At 48.3% G+C, this 22515-nt stretch overlaps 1 protein-coding gene across 5 annotated transcripts in view; it reads left to right on the top strand.

Moving 5' to 3' along the window:
- The window catches only part of Stat5b (signal transducer and activator of transcription 5B), a 78274-nt gene that overhangs the window by 53060 nt on the left and 2699 nt on the right, over positions 1 to 22515 (top strand). For 3 of the 5 annotated variants that reach the window (NM_001113563.2, NM_011489.3, NM_001362682.1), the window contains exons 3-18: positions 919 to 1075; positions 3417 to 3506; positions 4364 to 4538; positions 7224 to 7354; positions 7560 to 7711; positions 8144 to 8299; positions 8702 to 8881; positions 9240 to 9327; positions 9404 to 9526; positions 11309 to 11401; positions 14992 to 15198; positions 17184 to 17278; positions 17446 to 17576; positions 18566 to 18736; positions 21641 to 21692; positions 22169 to 22273. In NM_001113563.2, coding sequence (NP_001107035.1) covers positions 919 to 1075; positions 3417 to 3506; positions 4364 to 4538; positions 7224 to 7354; positions 7560 to 7711; positions 8144 to 8299; positions 8702 to 8881; positions 9240 to 9327; positions 9404 to 9526; positions 11309 to 11401; positions 14992 to 15198; positions 17184 to 17278; positions 17446 to 17576; positions 18566 to 18736; positions 21641 to 21692; positions 22169 to 22273 — 2106 coding nt within the window. Of the gene's footprint in view, positions 1 to 918; positions 1076 to 3416; positions 3507 to 4363; positions 4539 to 7223; positions 7355 to 7559; positions 7712 to 8143; positions 8300 to 8701; positions 8886 to 9239; positions 9328 to 9403; positions 9527 to 11308; positions 11402 to 14991; positions 15199 to 17183; positions 17279 to 17445; positions 17577 to 18565; positions 18737 to 21640; positions 21693 to 22168; positions 22274 to 22515 lie in introns of those variants that run through there. The other 2 variants (XM_006532723.3, XM_030245749.1) reach the window with 2 other exon arrangements.

The following is a 22515-nucleotide window of genomic DNA, read 5'->3' as shown; positions in this document are numbered from 1 at the left end:
ACAGGTTGGGTGGTCTCTGGTAAGGTCGTCTCAGGGCTTTGGTGCGCGTCTGCCTAGCTGTTTGCCACCAGCCACTTGCTAACTTCAGGGATTTGTGGGTGGCTGTCTTTTAGCTGCCGCTGGCTCTCTTCCCTGGCTGTGGACCTGGTCAGCAGTAATTAGATATTATTTCAGCCTGACAGCTGTTTGGTTTGTCAGCGTGCTAAGTCACTTAAGTATTACCCAGCAGCAATTGTTGCCTAACTTAGTAGACAAAAATCTTTTAAGGACAAAAAGAAAGAAGATAAGGAGGAAGTGGACCCAACCCCTGTCACCAGCTGAACAGCTCAGGATGACACGAGGTCTGGGGACTGGCTTCTCGCCTTCACTGGAGGAGTCAGTGTTATTTCCAGGTCCCATATCTGCAGTGATGACAGACTATTCTCCTGGGTGTGAATACTTGTAGGCATCTTCTGTCCTGATGCCTCCCTTCCAGGGTCCCTTAGGAAGGGCAGTGACTGGGGGCCTGGAGCCAGTCAAGGTTGGAAAGAACATGCAGAACTATATACCCTGTCCCACATACCCTGGAGATACGAGTATAAACTGGAAGTTAGAAGACCCCTTATTCCCTTTATTCCTAGGAGGGGGTGGGTTAATATCAGAGTCAGTCAGTAAAGGGAAGGGAGGAAGGAGTATTTAGAGAAAGAAGTGTAAAGCTCAGCTAAAAGAATTGTAGAGTCAGGCATTGTAGACATTTAGCCAACTTATGTCGGGGTGTTTCTTAACCCGTGAATTATAGAAGAAATCACGTTCCAGACTCCCATGATGGCTCACACCTATAATCCCAGCACCCACAAAACAAATGTAGTATGTAAAGGCTGCATGTGTACAGGCTCCTATGCATGTATGTATACAGATTGTGTAATTTTTTTCCCCTAGGGACTCAATAGATCTTGATAATCCACAGGAGAACATTAAGGCCACCCAGCTCCTGGAGGGCCTGGTGCAGGAGCTGCAGAAGAAGGCGGAGCACCAGGTGGGGGAAGATGGGTTTTTGCTGAAGATCAAGCTGGGGCACTATGCCACACAGCTCCAGGTGGGTACAAACACTGGCCACACTTAGGCCCTGCCCTCTTGAGGACTTCTTCATTTAATTTTCTGTAGACACGTGTTCTGATCTTTAACCCGGCATCGTAGAAATGTGTGTTTCACGCACATGGTTTTGATTGGCTTTGTGGTTGCGGCTGTTACCTTCTTTGAGACAAGAGTCTCACCGTGGGGCTGGAGAGTTGGTTCTGTGGTTAAGAGCGCTTCCTGCTTGTCTTAGGGTTATTATTGCTGTGATGAAACACTATGACCAAAAGTGAATTGAGGAGAACACCGTTTATCTGGCTTACACTTCCACATCACAGTTCGTCATTGGTGGAAGTCGGGACAGGAACCCAAACAAAGCAGGAAGTTGGTGGCAGAAGCTGATACAGAGGCCATAGAGGAATGCTGCTTACTGGCTTGCTCCCCATTGCTTGCTCAGCCTGCTTTCTCATAGCTCCCAGAACCACCAGCCCAGGGGCGGCCCCACACACAATGGGCTGGGCCCTCCCACATCAATCACTAATTAACAAAATGCCCTATAGGCTTTCCTACAACCCAAACCTATCATAAGAAGGCATTTTTCTCCACTGAGGCGCCCTCTTCTGATGACTCTAATTTGTGTCAGGTTGATAGAAAACCAGCCAGCGTGCTGCTATTGTAGAGGACCTGGGTTCAGCTCTCAGCACCCACATCAGGAAACTCACAGTAACCTGGGGCTTGGAGCCCTCTTCTGACCTCAACAGGCATCCACCCACAAGTGACATACAGACACAGAAATAAAAATAGAAACTAATCTTTATTTAAAAAGAAATGAAAAGTTTCACTATTTAGGTCAGATTGGCCTCAAACTGGGGATCCTCCTGCATCAATTCCACTCCACCCCCAGTATGGGCTGTAGGTAAGCACCACTCCCAGCCATGACTTTTACTCTCTTTTAACTTCTTATTTCAAAATAATTTTGAATTTGCAGAAAGTTGCAGCAGAGGTACAACAAGGCCCCCTTCATATGCTCAGGTTCATTTACATCATCATCTCTCTCACGCTCCTCTCTCCCTTTCCTGCCCCCACACCTTCATGTACACATGTACACATACACACATACACACTCTCACACATACACACATACTCATACAACACACACACATAGTTACACAATACACACACATACAAACATACACATACAGATGCAGACACATACACACACATACCTTCACGTACACATGCACACACACACACACACACACATACACACACACACACATTTCTAGTTGCGAGTAAGTTACATACATCTCTCCCCTGAGTATCTCAGCATGTATGTTCTAAGAACATGAACTTCCCTTACAGGGTCACAATACAGTTATTCAATTTAGTGTGTTTAACATTCACACAAACTTTTACTTACTATTCTGTCTCTATTATCCATTTGTCAACTGACTCACAAGTGTCCCTCCAGTCCAGGGTCCAGTCCAAAGCCTCATATGATATCTAGTTGACATATCTCTTTAATGTTTTATCTGGTTTGGTTTCAACTTTGTGACGTGTCTGTTTTGGAGATAGGGCCTCCATAGTGTTGTAGCCTATGCTAGTCTTGAACGTTAAGCATTGAACATTAAGCAGTCATCTTGTCCCAGCAGTCCTGTCCACCTTTCCCTTTTCTTTAACCTGAAAACATTCATTTTTCGACCTTATTTTGGCTTTGATATTAACATTTTAAAATAATCACTTATTCCCTTACTTTTAATATTTTTACATTTTATTTTTAAATTTGTGTGTGGGTATGTATGTGCACATGAGTGTAGTGCCCTCAGGGGTCAGAAGAGGGCATCACAGCCCCTGGAGTTGGAGTTAGAAATGGTTGTGAGCTGCCTGAGGTCGGTGCTGGGAATTGAACTCGGGTCTTCTGTGAGAGCATTATGAGGTAGGGCCTCACCATGTTGTCTAAGCTGATCTCAAATTCTAAATAACGGATGCATTGTCCTTCTGCAATGCCCCATCCAGAGAAAGAAGATGCCGGTCTTCCCTACTGTGACAGTAATTCTGATTCTAACTGACAGGAAATTTCCCAGTCCTGTGTCTTGTCTGCTGTGGCCTTTTAAAGACTCACCCGTTTCCAAGAATGTTGCTGTAGTGCTTTTGGCATTGAGGTTCAGAAAGTAAAGCAGCCTTACCTTCTTAGTGCAACTGCATTTTCATAATGTCTTTCTCTCCATCCCGCCCACACCGGGGAACAGCACTGCCCATGACTCCATGGTTACCGCATCTCTACCATGAGTGCTCCCTGCCCTGGGTCCGGTTAACCCACAACAGAGTGGAGCAAAGTGATGTCTGCTGTTGTCCTCTTTCAGAGCACGTACGACCGCTGCCCCATGGAGCTGGTTCGCTGTATCCGGCACATTCTGTACAACGAACAGAGGCTGGTTCGCGAAGCCAACAACGTGAGTGTGCCCATGGTTGTGGGAGAGGAGTTGGGGTGCCCTTCTTGAGCCGTTTCCCCCTGGATCCCACTTTGTTGAGGTGACCCAATATGCACTAGTGTCTCTTTAGGGAGCTGACCTTAGCTTTATAACTTAAGTGAGGCTACAACCACAAAGCAAGGTGAACATGTGCAAACTAACTTAACCAAAGCAAATCAGTTTTGTGTTGAAGCATGCTCACAATCAGGGAAATTACTTAGTAGAAATTTCTTCACACTCTCTGGGCCAGCTGCTGAAGGAGTGGATCATACCTAGTCACTTAAACAGCCAGATCCACAGGGACCTTGTGCATGCCTCCCCCATCACTTCCTCTGAGGGGCTACAGACACCTAGGAGCCTTCGGGTGTGGCTTCATCCACGGTAGAAGCAAATGGGTAGAAGCAAATGATTTCAGCACCAGTCTGCCTTGAGATAGATACAGACCATGTTTTATTCCCAATGTGTCCCCAGCGAAATCACAGTCATGGTATTGGATCAATGAGTGAATGTGGAATCAGGGTTATCATCATCAGGAGGAAGACCCAAGTGACCTCTGGGGCATGTGGAGTTCTAGTTTCTCAAAAGAATTGGGCACACACATCCTCTGTGGGACACTCATGTGGAGGCCAGAGCTGAAACAGAAGTAGGTTTTTACCGTGAAGAAAGCCTGTCGAGTCAACCGCCTCCACTCGCTTTCCATTCTACCCCGATTCTCACATGTGGCATTTGTGATGTCTTCTGACCTCAAATTTAACCTTGGGGGTCTTAGCTTCACCTAGGGATTAAGACCGAAGGCTTCTTCCCACCCTCCCACACTGGATCTCCCCACCTGTCCCCAGGGCAGCTCTCCAGCTGGAAGTCTTGCTGACGCCATGTCCCAGAAGCACCTTCAGATCAACCAAACGTTTGAGGAGCTGCGCCTGATCACACAGGACACGGAGAACGAGCTGAAGAAGCTGCAGCAGACCCAAGAGTACTTCATCATCCAGTACCAGGAGAGCCTGCGGATCCAAGGTGAGGCTGGCAGTGGAATCCTGGAAGCTCCGGGGGTGGGAGTAAGGTCTAGGAGCAAGCTCTGAGGAAGCAGAAGAGATCCTGGTTCCATTCTGAGCTGTGCCTTTGTCTGAGCAGAGTGGAACCATTCAGGCTGAAGAAGGAGCTGGGTAGCTTAGGGAGAGAACATGGCACCTGATGGGGAGAGTGCAGGGTCTCACTCAGGCCTTCCTGTTCTCATGAAGTTTGGGGTCGCTGTAGAAGATGTTTCCTTTTTGAGATTTAAGGTGTTCATGGGCTGGAGAGATGGCTCAGTAGTGGAAAGCACTGGCTGCTCCTCCAGAAGGCCTGAGTTCAATTCCCAGCAACCACATAGCAGCTCACAACCATCTGTAACTGTAGTCCCATAGCGGCCAATGCCCTCTTACGGTGTGCATATATGCAGACAAAATATGCATATATATAAGTAAATAAATCTTTGCCAGGCATGGTGGCTCACATCTTTAATCCTAGCATTTGGAATACAGAGGAAGGTGACTCTATGAGTTTGAGAACAGCCTGGACTACAAAGAGAGTTCCAGGACAGCCAGGGCTATTACTCAGGAACTCTATCTCAAAAACAAGCAAAAAGCATTCATAGCTTAATAAATAGCTTACAGAGGACATATTATAATTGTATATAGTAAACATTTTCTTTTTTTAAAGATTTATTTATTTATTATATGTAAGTACACTGTAGCTGTCTTCAGACACTCCAGAAGAGGGCATCAGATTTTGTTACGGATGGTTGTGAGCCACCATGTGGTTGCTGGGATTTGAACTCAGGACCTTCAGAAGAGCAGTCAGTGCTCTTGACCATCTTGCCAGCCCCAAAGTAAACATTTTTAGAGTAATTGTTTGTTTGTTTTAGACAGGGTTTCTCTGTGTAGCCCTGGGTGTCCTGAGACTCACTTTGTAGACCAGGCTGGCCTCGAACTCAGAAATCCGCCTGCCTCTGCCTCCTGAGTGCTGGTATCAGAGGCGTGCGCAACCACTGCCGGGCCTAGTGTAGGCATTTTATGAATGCAGCCTTGCTGGGATGGGAAGTAGGAAGTACATCACATCTAGGAGTGTGGGTGTAGCTCAGAGGTAGAATGCTTTCCTAATGTGTGAGAGCCTGGCCTCCATCCCCAGCACTGGAGGATCTCTATTTGTGGTGCCTGCCATTGAGTTGTATGCAGTTATTCAAGACTTTCCTGTGACCCTGTATGCCTTCTGGACAGTGTTCCCTAGCCTTTGTTCTAAGGCACACAGAATTTGAGAATTCTTCCAGGAGTTGTGGAGCCTCCGCAGCGCTCCCTCTTAACCCTACGCTTTCTTCTCTATGCGGGCGTGCCTGCCTCAGACAGACAGAGGGGGCTGGGGCCATGGCACTAGTGATTAAGAGCACTGGCCTCTTTTGCATAGGAGTTGGATTTGGTTCCCAGAATCCACTTGGTGGCTCAAAACTGTCTGTAACTCCACTTCCGAGTAATCCAGGACCCTCTTCTAACCTCTGTGGGCACCAAGCATGCACGTAGTACACAGACATACACGTATGCAAAACACTCATACGCGTGCAATAAATCTAACACCAATTTTAAAAATAAGACTCTCAGAAGAAACCTGTCCCCACACCCGCCTAAGGTCTCCTAAGGTCATGTGTGTAAAGCATAGCGCATTGCTATGTTGACATTATTTACTGCCTCCCAGGCTTCCCAGATGATAAATCATTGAGAAGGAACTCTGTCTATTAGCTCTGTGCCCTGAGGCCAGCATAAATTACAGTTGCGGGCTTATCCTGGCTGTCTTAGTGTTGCTTTTGTCCATCCCAGCTTGTGTGTCCCTGGGGCAAGGACAAGGTCATTGTGACATGGTTTTCAGAGGCCAGCCATGAGCTTCAATGAGACATGCCCGTATGCACAAATTCTTGGCAAGACCAGAATAAGGATGCTGGGCTACTCAAGGGCCACCGGAGGAAACAATAATGCCAGGACTCCGGTCTTTTTCTGGGCATGGAGCAAGGAACAAGAAGGTTTGCAGGCAGTGATAGTGGACAGGTAGTTCAACCCAGGACGTACTTGATGGAGCAGAGCCGATGAGGACTCTATGTGACTCTGTGTCCTGCTTCTGTCTCCCGGGTCTGTCCATTCGTATTGAAAGGTACCAAAAGAAAACCGACGATGTAGCTCAGTTGGGGGAGTGCTTGCCTAGAATGCAAAAAAAAAAAACAAAACAAAAAAAAAAAAAAAAACCTGGTTTTATCCCCAGAGCAGCCTCCTGAGCCGCTGTCAAGAGTCTCCCTTCACAGATGGAAGACTGAAGCGGGAAATACAGGGATTTACCCAAGTTCGACCAGCTGATAAACCACAGGGCCACTTGCACACATAGGCTAACTTCAAACCTGTGGGGAGGGCAGGATGCCCTCTGTGTGGGGAGTGTGGAGGCACACACTACTAAGCAGTTGCTTCCCCAACAAACACCTGCTCCCGGCCTAGGAGAGGCCAGGTCAGGAGAACCTTGATCCGCCTTCTGAGAGAGCCCCTTCATCATGGGACACCCATTGCGAGCTGGAACTCTGACTTACTGTTGATGGGGTGTCTAGATGACCCTGAGAGTGGGTGATCCTTCAGACTTCTTACTGGACACAAGAATTGATGGTGGTGGGTGTCCTGTCCCCTCCTCCAGCTCAGTTTGCCCAGCTGGGACAGCTGAACCCCCAGGAGCGCATGAGCAGGGAGACGGCCCTCCAGCAGAAGCAAGTGTCCCTGGAGACCTGGCTGCAGCGAGAGGCACAGACACTGCAGCAGTACCGAGTGGTTAGTGCGTGCCCTGCGACCCTCTGCCCCAGAGGGAGCTCTGTCACCTGAGATTCAGGGCACCAGGTGGGGGACAGAGCCTGGATGGGAGCAGGGCCCCTCTCTCCTGGGGTGGAGCAGGTGTGAGGGGGCCAGGCCCTGGGTTCTAGGCCAGGCACTGAGGGATGCTCGCCAGGAGCCAGAGAGCCGCTGTTCCCTCGCACAGGAGCTGGCTGAGAAGCACCAGAAGACCCTGCAGCTGCTGCGGAAGCAGCAGACCATCATCCTGGACGACGAGCTGATCCAGTGGAAGCGGAGACAGCAGCTGGCCGGGAACGGGGGTCCCCCCGAGGGCAGCCTGGACGTGCTGCAGTCCTGGTGAGGGTGAGAGGTGGGCGGGGTGGGCAGCTTGGGCAAGGATGCCAGCTGCCTCTTCTGTCCCTGCCTTGGCATGAGCAGCAGATGCCCACTGTCTGTGACAGCTCTCACTTCAGCAGTATCTTGGCTCTTGATGGGACTCGGCTCCTCAGACCTGTGCCACCTCCCACAAGGGACAGTGGTGCCTTGGGATGGGCAGGGCTACCCTTGAGCTGGTTGGTTCCAAGTTGGGGCCACCCTGACTGTCTTCTGCTTTTGAAAAGTGGGACTCTGCTCAGTGTGCCTGTGCAGGAGAGCGGTGGCCAAGGCCAGCACCTTTCTGGGGCGGGGGGTGCTTTGGTGGGAAGGAGGAAGAGTAGCATGCATCTTCCTCCCCTGGCCTGGGCTGGAACAGCAGCCGCCATCCCCCTGAAGGCCCCGGGCTCCTTGCAGGTGTGAGAAGCTGGCCGAGATCATCTGGCAGAACCGGCAGCAGATCCGCAGGGCTGAGCACTTGTGCCAGCAGCTGCCCATCCCAGGCCCCGTGGAGGAGATGCTGGCTGAGGTCAACGCCACCATCACGGACATCATCTCAGCCCTGGTCACCAGGTGACGGCTGCCTCCTGGCCATGCTCAGAGGGACATGGCAGTTCCTGGGGTGGGCATGTTGAGGCCCTGGAGCTGTCCAAACCCAGAGCTCTGTCTCCCCCACCCCCATCCTACTCCGCTGCCCCTCCCCTTACCACTGTGGCTCCATAGCTCTGCTGCTGTGGCTGTCCTGGCCCAGTGTGTGTTGGGGACACTGCGGGAAACACCATAGCCTCCAGCCTCCCTCACACCTGTCTTCAACCCCCATGTCCTCCTCTGGAACAAGGGCAGGCGCCCTCCTCCTCTGCCTGTCTCCCTTCTCCCATTAGGTCCCACAGAAAGCCCCTCCCTCCTAGCTGGCCTCCCAGCTCTCTTCCCTGAGCCAGCATGTGGCAACTGTCTGGTCCCTTGTGTCCCCCGCAGCACGTTCATCATCGAGAAGCAGCCTCCTCAGGTCCTGAAGACCCAGACCAAGTTTGCAGCCACCGTGCGCCTGCTGGTGGGGGGGAAGCTGAATGTGCACATGAACCCCCCGCAGGTGAAGGCGACCATCATCAGCGAGCAGCAGGCCAAGTCCCTGCTCAAGAATGAGAACACCCGCAAGTGAGTGTTCCTCGGTGCCCCCTACTTGCCACTCTTCCTTGGTCCATGAGATGGAAGATAAAAATCTCCTCTAAGATCTGTTCTCTCTGACTCTTCTGGACCTGAGAATGAATGTGAGGGCTTTTTTATTAGATGGTATCATTGCACTAGCAGCAGCAGAGCCATTAGAGCCTGGGTGGGTGGGGAAGGGCGGAGGAGAAGGAGGCTCTGGGTTTGGACAGCTCCTGGGCCTAACATGCAGGACATGCTGCAGTGTCACCTGTGCCTCGACTTGGTAGCTAAGTTCCTCTAGGTGGCAGCTATTCCCAGTGGCCCCCTTGGTTTTCGGGCTGCAGCTCACCTTCTGTCTGATTCGCAGTGATTACAGCGGCGAGATCCTGAACAACTGTTGCGTCATGGAGTACCACCAGGCCACTGGCACACTCAGCGCCCACTTCAGAAACATGGTGAGGACTTGGGAGAGGCACAGTGGATGCTCCCTTAGTGTCTCGGGCCTCCTCATCTTCTGCTTCTCCTCTGCAGTCCCTGAAACGAATCAAGAGGTCTGACCGCCGTGGGGCAGAGTCAGTAACGGAAGAGAAGTTCACGATCCTGTTTGACTCACAGTTCAGCGTCGGTGGAAACGAGCTGGTCTTTCAAGTCAAGGTAAAACCCTCTCCCTGTCAGCATGGATGCATGTATGTGTGCCTATGTGTAACATGTATGTGGTGTATGTACTCAGTACGCATGCCAATAAATATACAGCACATATGCCATATGTGTATTCTGTGTATGTGCAGTGTGTATAAAATGTATATAGTGTGTTAGTACACATAGTATGTATGGTATATAGATTGTGTGCATGTTTATATAATATGTATACAGTTTGTGTGCAATGTGTATACATGGTGTGTGTATACAGTATGTGTACATGTGTATTGTGCATGTACAATGTATATATACACTGTATACCTGTAGCATGTGTATATACAATGTATAGATAGTATGTTACAGTGTGTGAGAGTATATACAGTGTGTATAGTATGTATATACTGTACTTGCATATAGTGTATGACCACAGTGTGCATGTATATTTATAGAGTGGATATCCTGGGTGTGTACCAAGTATGTGTGTCAGATGTATTTGTTTGTGCATTATGCATGGGCAGTGTGTGTATGATGTATATATGCAGTACGTGTGTATAGACTATATATATAATATAGATGTATGTTCGTTTATACAGTAATTATACAGGGTGTCTTTTCATGCTGGTTTTGTTTTGTCTTATTTTGTTTTGCCAAGAGTTGTAACCACATACTGTCTTCCTTTTCACTGTTGATTATTGGGAAATGGAGAGACCCTTGTCCTCAGAGCTATTGTTTTTTCAAATCCTCTTTAGGTTCAAACAATAGCATACTGAAACAGCTAGATAGAAGCCTGGGACTTAAGTGACTCATGGGAGCCACTCAGTGTAGATGCAGGAAAGGATTGCAGTTTTGTGGTTGTGTGGTTTTATATTTGCTTATTTAGTGGATTGGGGTTTTTGTTTGTTTTTGAAATATGGTCTTACTATGTAGCTCCAGCAGCCTAAAACTTACTCTGTAGCCCAGGCTAGCCTTGATCGCAATGTCCTGCCTCAGTGTCGAGTGCTGGGATTGCAAGCAAGTGATGTTTTAGACATATCTCCCTGTGGCCTTCTCTAGAAGTGTCTCCTTAGCCTTTCTCTCTTTTTCCTCTCTTGTTCTTCATGTATTTGTGAGAAAGTTGTTCCATCCTTCAGAATATCTTAGTGACCTCACCTATAAAATATCTACACTTACAGCTAGGCTCTGTGGCACACACTTGTAGTGTTAGTCCCTTGGAGGGCTGAGGCAGGAGGCAGATGCAGATGGATCTCTGTGAGTTCAAGGCCAGCCTGGTCCTCAAGAGTAAGTTTCAGAGCAGGCAAATCTACACAGAGAAACCCTGTCCCAAAAAGCAACCAAAAATTTTTTTTAAAACGTTTGGACTAAAAGCTGAGCCTGACAGCAGTATGTGCATGCCTGTGATCCCCGCACTTGAAGAATTAGAAGTAAAATCAGGAGGCTCGGGGGTTCAAGGCCAGCCTCAGCTTCATGAGGAATTTGAGATTAGTGTATGCTATGGGAACTTTTTTTCTCAAAAATTAAAATAAAAAATACTGATTTGAGGTCAGCCTGAGCTATATAATGATTTGAAGTGAAGGTCAGCCTAGACTACAATGGAAGATTTTTTTTTTCCCAAAAAGGAAAAATTAGTTTGTTAGAGAGTTAGAGAAACAGATAGGCAGATGAAATATCTCAGCCTCTTAAGTGTATGCCCCAACTGTTCCCGGCGCCACTTCTTTAAGTGTACCACTGAAACTGGGGTGATCGGGAAACCAGACAAAAGGAGAAGAAAGCAACGCTCAGTCCTTCTCTGTCTTCCAGACCTTGTCGCTCCCGGTGGTGGTGATTGTTCACGGCAGCCAGGACAACAATGCCACAGCCACTGTCCTCTGGGACAACGCCTTTGCAGAGCCTGTGAGTGGATTCCGTGGTCTGTGGGTCTTCCCGGTCTCAAGACTGGGGTCATGGATCTCTCCTCTCTCTCTCTCTCTCTCTCTCTCTCTCTCTCTCTCTCTCTCTCTCTCTCTCTCTGTGTGTGTGTGTGTGTGTGTGTGTGTGTGTGTGTGTGTGTGTGTGTGTGTATGCACGCCTGTGTGTGTGCCTGTGTGTGTGAGAGAGATCACACACACACGTGGAGGAGGTGGGCATGGGGAGGCAGAATAGAAAATGTGAGAGAGGAAGGGGCTTGACATCCAGACAGGGTTCGAATTCAGACTCTGCCTCCTCCCGTGGTGACCCTGGGAAGCTCATTTGCCTGGAGCTCGGGTAAAGTGGTGCTCCGTGGCGCCATCACAAAGAGCATCTTCTGTTACACTGAAGATGCTCTGTAATGTTTGAATCCTCAGGGAAGCCCTAGATGGTCTGAGAACTTGCCTCAGTCCTTTGACAGTAAATACGGATGACATCCGATGCTCTGCCCAGGGCTCATGAAGAGTGACATGCTTTGTCTGAAGGGACAGATAATCATGTTGTAGGTTTATGTCCCCCCCCCACCCCAAAAGCAGAATTACCCTAGCCTGCTAATAAGCATTTGTACTCTCTTATTCTCTCTCCTTCCCTCCCCTTCTCTTCCCCACCCCCCCTCCCCATCTCCAACAATGTCTCTGGTAATATTCCAGGCTGGTGTTGAACTCACTGTGCAGCCAAGAACCCCTAGCCTTCTTGCCTCTCTCCTCTTTACAAGTGCTGCCATGACAGATATTCACCAGCCAAGCTCACTTTTTATGGAGTACTGGGCCTAGACCCCAGAGCCTTGTGCATGCTGGGCAAGCATTCTACCAGCTGAACTATAACTATCCCCAGCCCATGATGAACATTTTCAGAATGTCTCCATGAGGAGGGGTCCTTATTGCATGCTGTTAGAAGAACTTAACTCTCAGAAGCGTGATAAAAGTGTCCTCGTTATTCGACACATCCAAGTCTGTCTTTCTCTAGTGTGAGACTCTTGGCTCTTCAACTGTCATCTTTAGAGAACCGGGCTTTATTGCAAAGGCAGGGTTTTTATGAGATCTTCCCTGTGTGTGCTGCAAAAGCAGAGTTTAGACTCCTAAAAAATAAAAAAAAAAATTAAAAAAAAAAGGCCACAGTACACTGCTTTCAAAGTTTCAAAGCCTTATGGATTAGATTGCTTCACCTCCATCCCTGTTGTCCACGAAGCTTTCTGTAACCTTGACGTGCCCTGCAATGTGTAACCAGTAGGGTATCTTGTCCAAATAATATGAAATTTTTTACATTCTCAGTGATGCTGATGACTAAGTTATCTTGAATGCTATTTAAAAATAAATACAGAAAGTTTGATAGAGTCGACCATCTCAGTACTTGGGCAGCCAGGACTACATAGAGAAACCCTGTCTCAGGAAGGAGGGGGGGCGAGGGAGAGAGAGAGAGAGGGAGAGAAAGAGAAAGGGAGAGAGAGGTGTTATGCATGTTGGAATCCAGCTGTGATTCTGGGTCCTCCATTTCCTCCCTCTCGGAGTATCCAGACACCACTGTATGCTGGGATTTATTCAGGATAGGCTTGTATGCATTGTATGCATACACACTTTATTCGGGGTGAACCAGGGCTGTGTATATGAACCTAGGAGAGTGGAAAGGGGTTCTTCTTAAAGTGAAATTACATTGGCTGAGGCTTGGGGGTACCTCATTTGCATGGAGAGGCATTCCTTGAATTTCACCATGGATTATGTGACCTCCCCCAGAGTATGGTTTGGGCTCCCCAGATCAGAAGAAGAGGAAGCCCTGCTTAGAGAAGGTTGTTTTTTTGTTTTGTTTTGTTTTGTTTTGTTTTGTTTTGTTTTGTTTTTTTGGTTTTGGTTTTTTGAGACAGGGTTTCTCTGTGTAGCCCTGGCTGTCCTGGAACTCACTTTGTAGACCAGGCTGGCCTCGAACTCAGAAATCCGCCTGCCTCTGCCTCCCGAGTGCTGGGATTAAAGGCGAGAGCCACCACGCCCGACTGGTTGTTCTTCATTTTACACCAAGCTCAGGGAAGCTGTCCGGACATGGTAGACTATATAACCTTAGTAGTGAGGTACAACAGACAGACAGACAGATGATAGGTAGTCCCCTGAACAGTCATGGTAATGCACTCCTGTAATCTTAGCCCTTGGGAGGTAGAGTCAGAAGGATCAGAAGTTCATGTTTATCCTGGCTATATATTAATTTCAAGTTCAAGGCCAGATTGGCCTGCATGAGACCTATCCCAAACTAAGAAAGGGGCTTGGGGGATGGCTTAGTAAAGTGCTTGCCATGCAAATATGGAGACATGAGTTTTTATATTTTATTTTATACATGTGAGAGTTTTGCCTACATGTATATGTGTGTAGCATGTTGTGCCTGTGGCCCATGAGGCCAGAAGAGAGCATCAGATCCCCTGGAACTGGGGTTACAGATGATTGTGAGCTGCCATGTGGGTGCTGCAAAAACAGCCAGTGCTCTTCATCACTTGAGCTATCTCTCCAGCCCCAATAATAAATTTTAAGAAGTGGAGAACTCATGAAAAAAGACACCTGAGGTTGACCTCTGACCTCCACCTATGTGCACATATGTGCTTCACCCTCACACACCCCCACAGGGAGGGGAGGAGGAAGGAAGCAGGAAGGTGAAGAGAGAGGAAGTCCCCTCTCCTGGCCATCTTGGTCACTGCCCTGTGTGGTGCGAGCACCAGACCACATCCCTCTGGCCCTAACTACCCTCGTACCTACTGACCAGCCAGCTGAATAGAATGAGAGGCAGTGTATTACAAGTTCATATTCTAACTGTTTCTCAATCAAGTTGCCAACTAGAAACTTTCCACTCCTCCATGCCAAGTTGCTTCACTGTGAGCTAGAGTTCTTGGCAGGTGTCAAGGACAAGCAAGTATTATACTTGGGGCTGCACATGTGTGCCCTCCCTCTGCTCACTTAGAAAGCCAGGCTTGTCTGTCTGACTGCTCTCTCTCTCTCTCTCTCTCTCTCTCACTCCCTTCTTCCCTCCCACTCCCTCCCTCCTTCCCTCCCTCCCTCCTTCTCTCTCTCTCTCTCTCTCTCTCTCTCTCTCTTTAAAATAGGGTCTCACATAGCCCAGGCTGACCTCAAACGCTATGCGGTAAAGAATGACCTAGAACTCCTGTACCTCTCTCTCTCCCAGGTGCTAAGGTCACAGGCGTGGGCCACCACACCTACCCATGTTTTCACTATCTAAAACTTCCAGTGAATCCAGACCATGAGCCAAAACTTGGTGGTACTTTGCTCTGATGCTATTTATTAGAACCAGAATCTGACCGCAGGGTCAGTAGCTCCCAAGCCAGCACAGGTAAGGCAGGGTGGCCCTGCAGCTGTGTCATGAATGAGGACGTTAAAGTAGAGCCTTGTGTGTCTCTCAGAACAGGACATCCTATGAATGTCTGAATATGCTCAGGTTTGGCAAGACAAACCCAACTCCTTCCAGCCACTGCTGCTTTCCTTTTGTGGCTTGAGAGAATCAAGCAAGCAACTGTTCTCTTAGAGGCTGGCTTCTCTCCCTCTCAGGGCAGGGTGCCATTTGCCGTGCCTGACAAGGTGCTGTGGCCGCAGCTGTGTGAAGCGCTCAACATGAAATTCAAGGCTGAAGTACAGAGCAACCGGGGCTTGACCAAGGAGAACCTCGTGTTCCTGGCACAGAAACTGTTCAACATCAGCAGCAACCACCTCGAGGACTACAACAGCATGTCCGTGTCCTGGTCCCAGTTCAACCGGGTGAGTGGCTGGCTGCCAGCCGCTCTTACTCCAACCTTTCCAAATGCCTGCCTCCTGGAGTTTCCCTGCCCTGGGCCCCTGTTCTTCCTATTTCTCATGAGCTCTACCCAAGGTCACAGAAACATCTGTGTAGATGGACAGTTTGAGGGTCAGGTCTCACATAGAGTGACATCTTTGCTTTGTGTCTGTGAGCTGGGCCCTGTGGGCACTTAATGCATTTCTTCCTCTATAAAGGAAACAGTGTAGGCTGGAGAGATGGCTCAGTGGTTAAGAGCACTGACTGCTCTTTCAGAGGTCCTGAGTTCAAACCCCAGCAACCACATGGTGGCTCACAGCCATCTGTAACAAGATCCGATGCCCTCTTCTGGAGTGTCTGAAGACAGCTACAGTGTGCTTACATATAATAAAAAAATTAAAAATAAAGGACACAGTGAAGCAAATGTAAGCCAAGCTCAGCACAGACTTCCGAGAAACCCTCAGGCCCCTGGAAGGGGGTACGGACAAAGGAAATGTTTCTTCAAGTCACAGCTTTGATTTTCAGTTAAACTTCTCCCTGCTCTGTCTGTAACCCAGAGACCCAGATGCCCTTAATTTAGAAAGCTCATGGTTTCTGAATGGTTCTGGACCCAATCGGCGGTCGTCAGAGGAGGTCAGGAAAACAGGCCTCGGTGGTCTACCTTTGCCATTGTGGTAAAGCCCCTGCCTCCCACAGAACCTGGTTACTGTACTTGGCTGATAATTACTAGGAATGTGTGTATGATGTCAGCCTCTGTGGCTTAGTGTGATCTAATTCAGGTCAGATCTATGAACCCACCCTGCATCTTGTTAAAAAGTGTAAGCTCTGATTCATAGCAGATCTAGGGCGAGCCTGGAAAAATGTGCATATCTCAGAATCTCCCAGGGGACACTGGTGCTGCTTGTCTCAGACCACAGAAATGGCCAGAGGCGAGACCACCAAATCTAGCAGGATCCCCTGGGGGTACCAGCTCTGTGGCTTTTATCCCTCCCTTCTCCCTTTCCCTCCTTGCTCTGTCCCTGAGACTGTAAGATGACTTGGTAACAGGCAGGCAGGCATGTTTGCATGCTTCTGACAGTGGAGACGTTTCTTTTCCATCTGAAGTGTCTGTACGTAGCCTGGGCTGCCCATCACAAAGCACAAGCCAGGGTTTGAAGCTTTTTGCTTTATTCAGAGCGCTGACAGTGTGGAAGTTGGAGCCAAATCTGCCTTCCCGTCTTTTCCTCGTGCATTTTTATAAAGAACCTGAAAGGGGGAAAAAAATCAATTCAGAGTCCAGTTTTATTCTTCTGGTGGCTGGGCCCCCAGAATTCAGTCTTAGGATTCTGGTAGATGGTCCTTAGAGTTCAGTCTTATCTCCCAGCATCTGGCTCTTGTCCCTAAGATTCCTGTTCCCCTCTTTGCCATCTTGCTATATGTGACGGGGCGGGGGAGGAGGAAATTCACATATATCAAGGCCTCTGAGTCTTATTTATTTTATTGTATTATTTTGTATGTGGGTGTTTTGCCCCCATGTTTCTCTGTGTACCACATGTATGCAGTGCCCTAGAACTGGAGTTATGGATGGTCGTGAACCATCATGTGGATGCTGGGGATTGAACCCCAGTCTGCTGCAAGAACAAGTGCTCTTAACTGCTGAGCCATCTCTCTAGCTCCAGGGCTGTTGCTTTTAGACACTGGGAGGACTCCACTTGAACTTGAGCCCACTGAGGTCGCTGGGTCTCTAGGGAAATGACTTAGCATCACATATGCCAAGGCCACTGAGTCTTGTGTGCCTCCTGGGTGACGTCTAGACTTAAAGTTAATTCAGAACAAGACAACCCTTCGCAGGCTGCATGTGGAAGGTGTTTGTATAAAGCCCAGGACAAGTGTCCCTTACAGCCAACTCTGAAGTGCTTCTGCCATATGCAGCTGATATTCTAATGCTCATTGTGGCTCTCTTCCCGTTCACTCTCATGTCCCCAACCAGGAGAATTTGCCAGGACGGAATTACACTTTCTGGCAGTGGTTTGATGGCGTGATGGAAGTATTGAAAAAACATCTCAAGCCTCACTGGAATGATGGGTGAGAATCATCTTTATAATACATTGCCAAGGCTGATCTTGAGCTCAAGCAATCCTCTTGCCTCGGTCTCCCAAGTCGCTGTGGCTGCCATCATCTATAAGTCGGTATGAAAATCCATAGGTTTTTCTCTCTGACATTGTCACCCTCTGCTTCTGACTCTGATCCAGGGCTATCCTGGGTTTCGTGAACAAGCAACAGGCCCACGACCTGCTCATCAACAAGCCAGACGGGACCTTCCTGCTGCGCTTCAGCGACTCGGAAATCGGGGGCATCACCATTGCTTGGAAGTTTGACTCTCGTGAGTACCTCGCCCTTTTTTGAGACAGGGTTTGGCTTTGAGTCCCAAGTCAGCTGCTTTGTCACAAGATGACTCTAACACGTCTTACTGAGAATATATTGTTTGTTGGAGACAGACCTAATTACAAGAATCGCTAACATAGCCATGACACAGCTGCTCGGAAGGCAGCCTGTGAGCAACCTTATTATGGGAAATGCTGAATTGTAGCCCTAGCATGGGTGTCGGGCAGAGTCGCTGCCACTTCCCTTTTAAAACGTTTGCCTTATTGTTACTCAGCCTGGCGCTCCTTTCCGTCCTTCTGTGCATCCAAGATTCTCTAATTAATGCCAGGTGTTGCTGCTAACATTGCCACCTAAGAATGACCATTCCTTCCTTAGTCTGGCCCTCACACTGAAGTAGAGTAGCTTGCTACTTTGTCTATTCAGTGTTTTAAACATTCTACCTGCTTGTTCTAGCTCTCAGGCTTTCCCTGGCTGCAGGTGTGCTTCCTAGAAAATGAGACTGGGGGGGTCCCTAAGAGCTACTTCTTTTCTTTCCCTTATTTTTTTTATTGAATTATTTTGTATGTGGGTGTTTTGCCCCCATGTTTCTCTGTGTACCACATGTATGCAGTGCCCTAGAACTGGAATTATGGATGGTCGTGAACCATCATGTGGGTGCTGGGGATTGAACCCCAGTCTGCTGCAAGAACAAGTGCTCTTAACTGCTGAGCCATCTCTCTAGCTCCAGGGCTGTTGCTTTTAGACACTGGGAGGACTCCACTTGAACTTGAGCCCACTGAGGTCACTGGGTCTCTAGGGGAATGATGTAGCATCTGCTTATGTACCGGGACATCCAAGAAGTCCCCGTTGGCATCCCGAGGCCATCTGGGGATGAGCATTTCTGGTGGCATGACTTCAGTGTGGGGCTTAAATCTTCAGTGTGTGGACTTTAAGACCTCACATTTGGAAACCATGGTTAGAATGTGGTTGTTCTGTTTATTGATCCAGAGGAGAGAATGTTTTGGAATCTGATGCCTTTTACCACTAGAGACTTCTCTATCCGGTCCCTCGCTGACCGCCTGGGGGACCTGAATTACCTCATATATGTGTTTCCTGATCGGCCAAAGGATGAAGTATATTCTAAGTACTACACACCGGTCCCCTGTGAGCCCGCAACTGGTGAGTGTCCATCTGCAGTGGGTTTTGTTTGGGTTTTTGCTAGTGTGTGTGTGTGTGTGTGTGTGTGTGTGTGTGTGTGTGTACATACATTTGTATGGGGGTGTTGTGTGTGCATATGCATGGATGTTCAAATCTCTTTCCTGCACAAAACCCAAACAGCACCCCACTGGACTTCAGGCAATACCCAGGGCAGATGTCTGCAATGTCTGTCAATGAAAACGTTTCTGCCTCCCAAACGCTGAGGTTAAAGTTGCACGGCACCGTTCCTGGCCAAAATAGTCCATATTGTCGTAAAATTCTTAGGAAATACACAAATTCGTGAGAAAGAAAGACTTCACACACATCTTGAGGCTGGCTCTGTGGACTGCTCTGTAGCGTTCTTGAACAGTCTGTAAACCTGTGGTCTGTTCTCTCCCTGGATTCTTGGGAGGCTGCTGTCTGGTCAGAGAGGGAAAGCAGCAAGCAGCAAGTGAGGGGGGGTGGCGGGGCGGGGTGGGGGGAGTCCTGTTTACTTAGCAGTGGATTCCCTGAAGAGCAGTAAAGTAGAAGTGAAGGGGGGAGGCATGGCAGGGAGGGGGGATCCATCTCTCCTGAGGGGTCAGAGGAGGTTTCTGAGGAAGTGACACGTGAATAGACTTGAACAAAGTAAGGAAACTGGCTTTGCAGAGACCCAGAGGACAAGCATCCTAGGCTGAGAGAGAAAGCCCAGCTGGGGTGGCTGAAAAGCTCCCCAGAGCCCCTAGGCTGCCTCCAGCCAAGCAGGAAGTTGGTGATGGGAACTGAGGCCAGGGCACCTCAGTAATGGAGGTCGGGGTGAAAGGTCAAAGCGTGCATAATCCTAAGTGCCCTGATTTCACACACACACACACACACACACACACACACACACACACACACACACACACAGAGTTGCAGGTCAGTAATGCATTCATGTAGCACTGTCTTCAGGATTGCACAGGATTCCATTACCTAGTGACTTTCGAAGATCACGGTTAGGCAATTGAGATTCTTAGTATTTAATTTACTTCATTTTCACTAATGACTGATATTGAGATAACCTAGTACAAGTACCTTGTTCAACTATTCCTTCAGATAAATTCCTAAGCAGAATTAGGTCAAAGGGCATAAGCTTTATAAGCTTTTTTTTTTTTGACGCATCCAAAACTGCATTCAAAAACCCAAATTCACATTTCCCACAGCTCTCTGTTGGACATCTGCTTCTCTGTCTTTTTGCCAACCACAGAATAGCCTCCATTCATGTCTGCCAGTCTGGTTGGCATGAAAATGGTACATTATAAGTCCTGTGTGTATTTATCTGATTCTAGGCAACCTTTGCATATGATGATTAATAATTCCAGATTAATTAGCATGGTAGCAGAAGCTAGCATTTGCTGGATGGCTCTGAGTTTCCTAGAGTATCCGTCTTAGTCACTGTTCTACCACTGTGGAGAGATACCGTGACCAAGACAGCTCTTACAAAGGAAAACATTTCATTGAGAGCTGGCTTATAGTGTGACTGGAACTCCTCTTTTACAGGAAACTGAGGCATAGGGAAATAAAATAATTTGCCAAAGATCCCAGGACTGGGAAGGGGCCAAGCCAGGGTTTCAGCTTGGCTTAGCTCCTGAACCTAGATTCTTCATCCACCAATGGCCAGCTCTGGCCATTGATAATTTTTTTCTGTGAAAAACATGTTTGTATTTCTTCCTTGGTTTTTTGAAGTTATATTTTTATATAGAAAATATACTCATCTGAGGGTGAGATGCTCAGTCTACAGAGTACTTGCTGCGAGTTTAATCCCTAGAGCCCATACTTTTTAAAAAGCCAGGTGATGTGGCACTTGTAATACTAGTGTATGTGTTCCTCCACATGCCTGGGCACACACATGCATGTACACACATGCACATAAATATGCCGCACAGAAACATGTGTGTATATACACACACACAAGAAAAATAGTTAATCCCCTATTGATTTATCTATACAGAAAATCTTTTCTCTGTATTAAGTTTTATTTTCTCAAGAACAAAGACTTGTGATTTCCATAGAAACCCAATCTGTCTGTTTTTAGTGTGTGTGTGTGTGTGTGTGTGTGTTACACACATATACCATGGTGTGCATGTGGGGAGTAGGAAGACAGTCACTGGGAGTCGGCAGTCTTCTTCCACTGTGTGAGTCCCAGGGGTGGGACTTGTGTGATCAAGCTTTGTGACAAGGACCTTTACCCACTGAGCTGTCTTGCCAGCTCCAACTGTGAAGTTTTCAAAGCTTTTATTTTTCAATTATGCCTGCAAGCACAGTCATAGTCTCAGTTTGGGAGGCTGAGGCAGCAAGATCCAAAATGCAACACCTGCCTGGGGTAGAGAGTGAGTTCAAAGCCAGCATGTGCAACTTAGCAAGACACTGTCTGAAAAGAGGTGGGGGGATCTTAGGGGTAGAGCTTTTGCCTAGTATATACGATGCCCTAGTATATACGATGCCCTAGGTTCTTCAGTCCCCAATACCAGACAAAAAGTCAGACATAGTCATAAATTCATAAGGTAGAGACAGGCAGATCTCTGTGAACATGAAGGCAGCCTATCCTACATAGTGAGATCCTGCTTCAAAAGAAAAAATTTTTTTTCACAAATATGCACCACTAGAAGTTAACTACACGCGCATGGAAGTGTCTGCCTTCTCTGTGGGGACTTTCTAAACCGTGCCAGCTGACCTGGAAGGTGGCCCAATTTGTACTTTCAGTGCCTCACATCGGCAGCAAGCCTCCCAGAAGACAGAAATGTTACCTGCTGTGTCGGTCATGTTCTGAGTTGAGATTAAGAGGCTGTGTCCTAACCCTAGAAAAGATAAGTTCTTGAGGGAGGTGTCTCTGAGGTCCCTGGTTTTCACTGTTCTTCTCCCCGGCAGCGAAAGCAGCTGACGGATACGTGAAGCCACAGATCAAGCAGGTGGTCCCCGAGTAAGTGTCCAGGGCCCAGGGCCCGCTCTCTTCTGGTGCTCTTGTGTTCTCTCTGTCTCTCTCTGTGACTCTCTCTGTGTGTCTGTCTCTCTGTCTGTCTCTGTCTGTCTCTCTGTCTGTCTCTGTCTCTCTCTCTCTGTCTCTCTCTCTCTGTCTCTCTCTCTGTCTCTCTGTCTCTCTCTCTCTGTCTCTCTCTGTCTCTCTCTCTGTCTCTCTGTCTCTCTCTCTCTGTCTCTCTCTCTCTGTCTCTCTCTCTCTCTCTCTCTCTCTCGTTTGTGTTCTTCCCCCAGCACCTGAGTCCAGTCCCTAAGACCCCAGGAAACCTGGCTTAGCCTTTGAGATATAACTGAGTTCCAGTCATGCTGTGGACAGGCCCCTGGGGTCCAACTTCCTATGTCCTGAAAAAGACATGAAGATGCCCCCTAACCCCTCCTCCAGTCCATGTGGCTGAGGTTGTGTTCTGCTTCCTTCTACAGGTTTGCAAATGCATCCACAGATGCTGGGAGTGGCGCCACCTACATGGATCAGGCTCCTTCCCCAGTCGTGTGCCCTCAGGCTCACTACAACATGTACCCACCCAAGTAGGTCATGCTCTTGGGGGCATAAATGGGAGCAACTGGGGCCTTGGCGTCAGGCTGGGCTTCCTAAGGCCTGGAGTCAGGGCAAAGGAACCTGAAGGTTATCTGGAACTAACCTCACCCAGCCTAAGTCCAGGCACTGGCCTTCCACAGGGGGAGATTGCACCAGATATTTAAAGCATCAGTGGCCATGAGCAAATTGGCATCTGTTTGTCTTCTCTGAAAAATGGATATTTGCCACACTT

Source organism: Mus musculus, chromosome 11 (assembly GCF_000001635.26).
Source record: "Mus musculus strain C57BL/6J chromosome 11, GRCm38.p6 C57BL/6J".
Lineage (NCBI taxonomy): Eukaryota > Metazoa > Chordata > Mammalia > Rodentia > Muridae > Mus > Mus musculus.
This window is presented reverse-complemented; position numbering and strand designations above follow the sequence as displayed.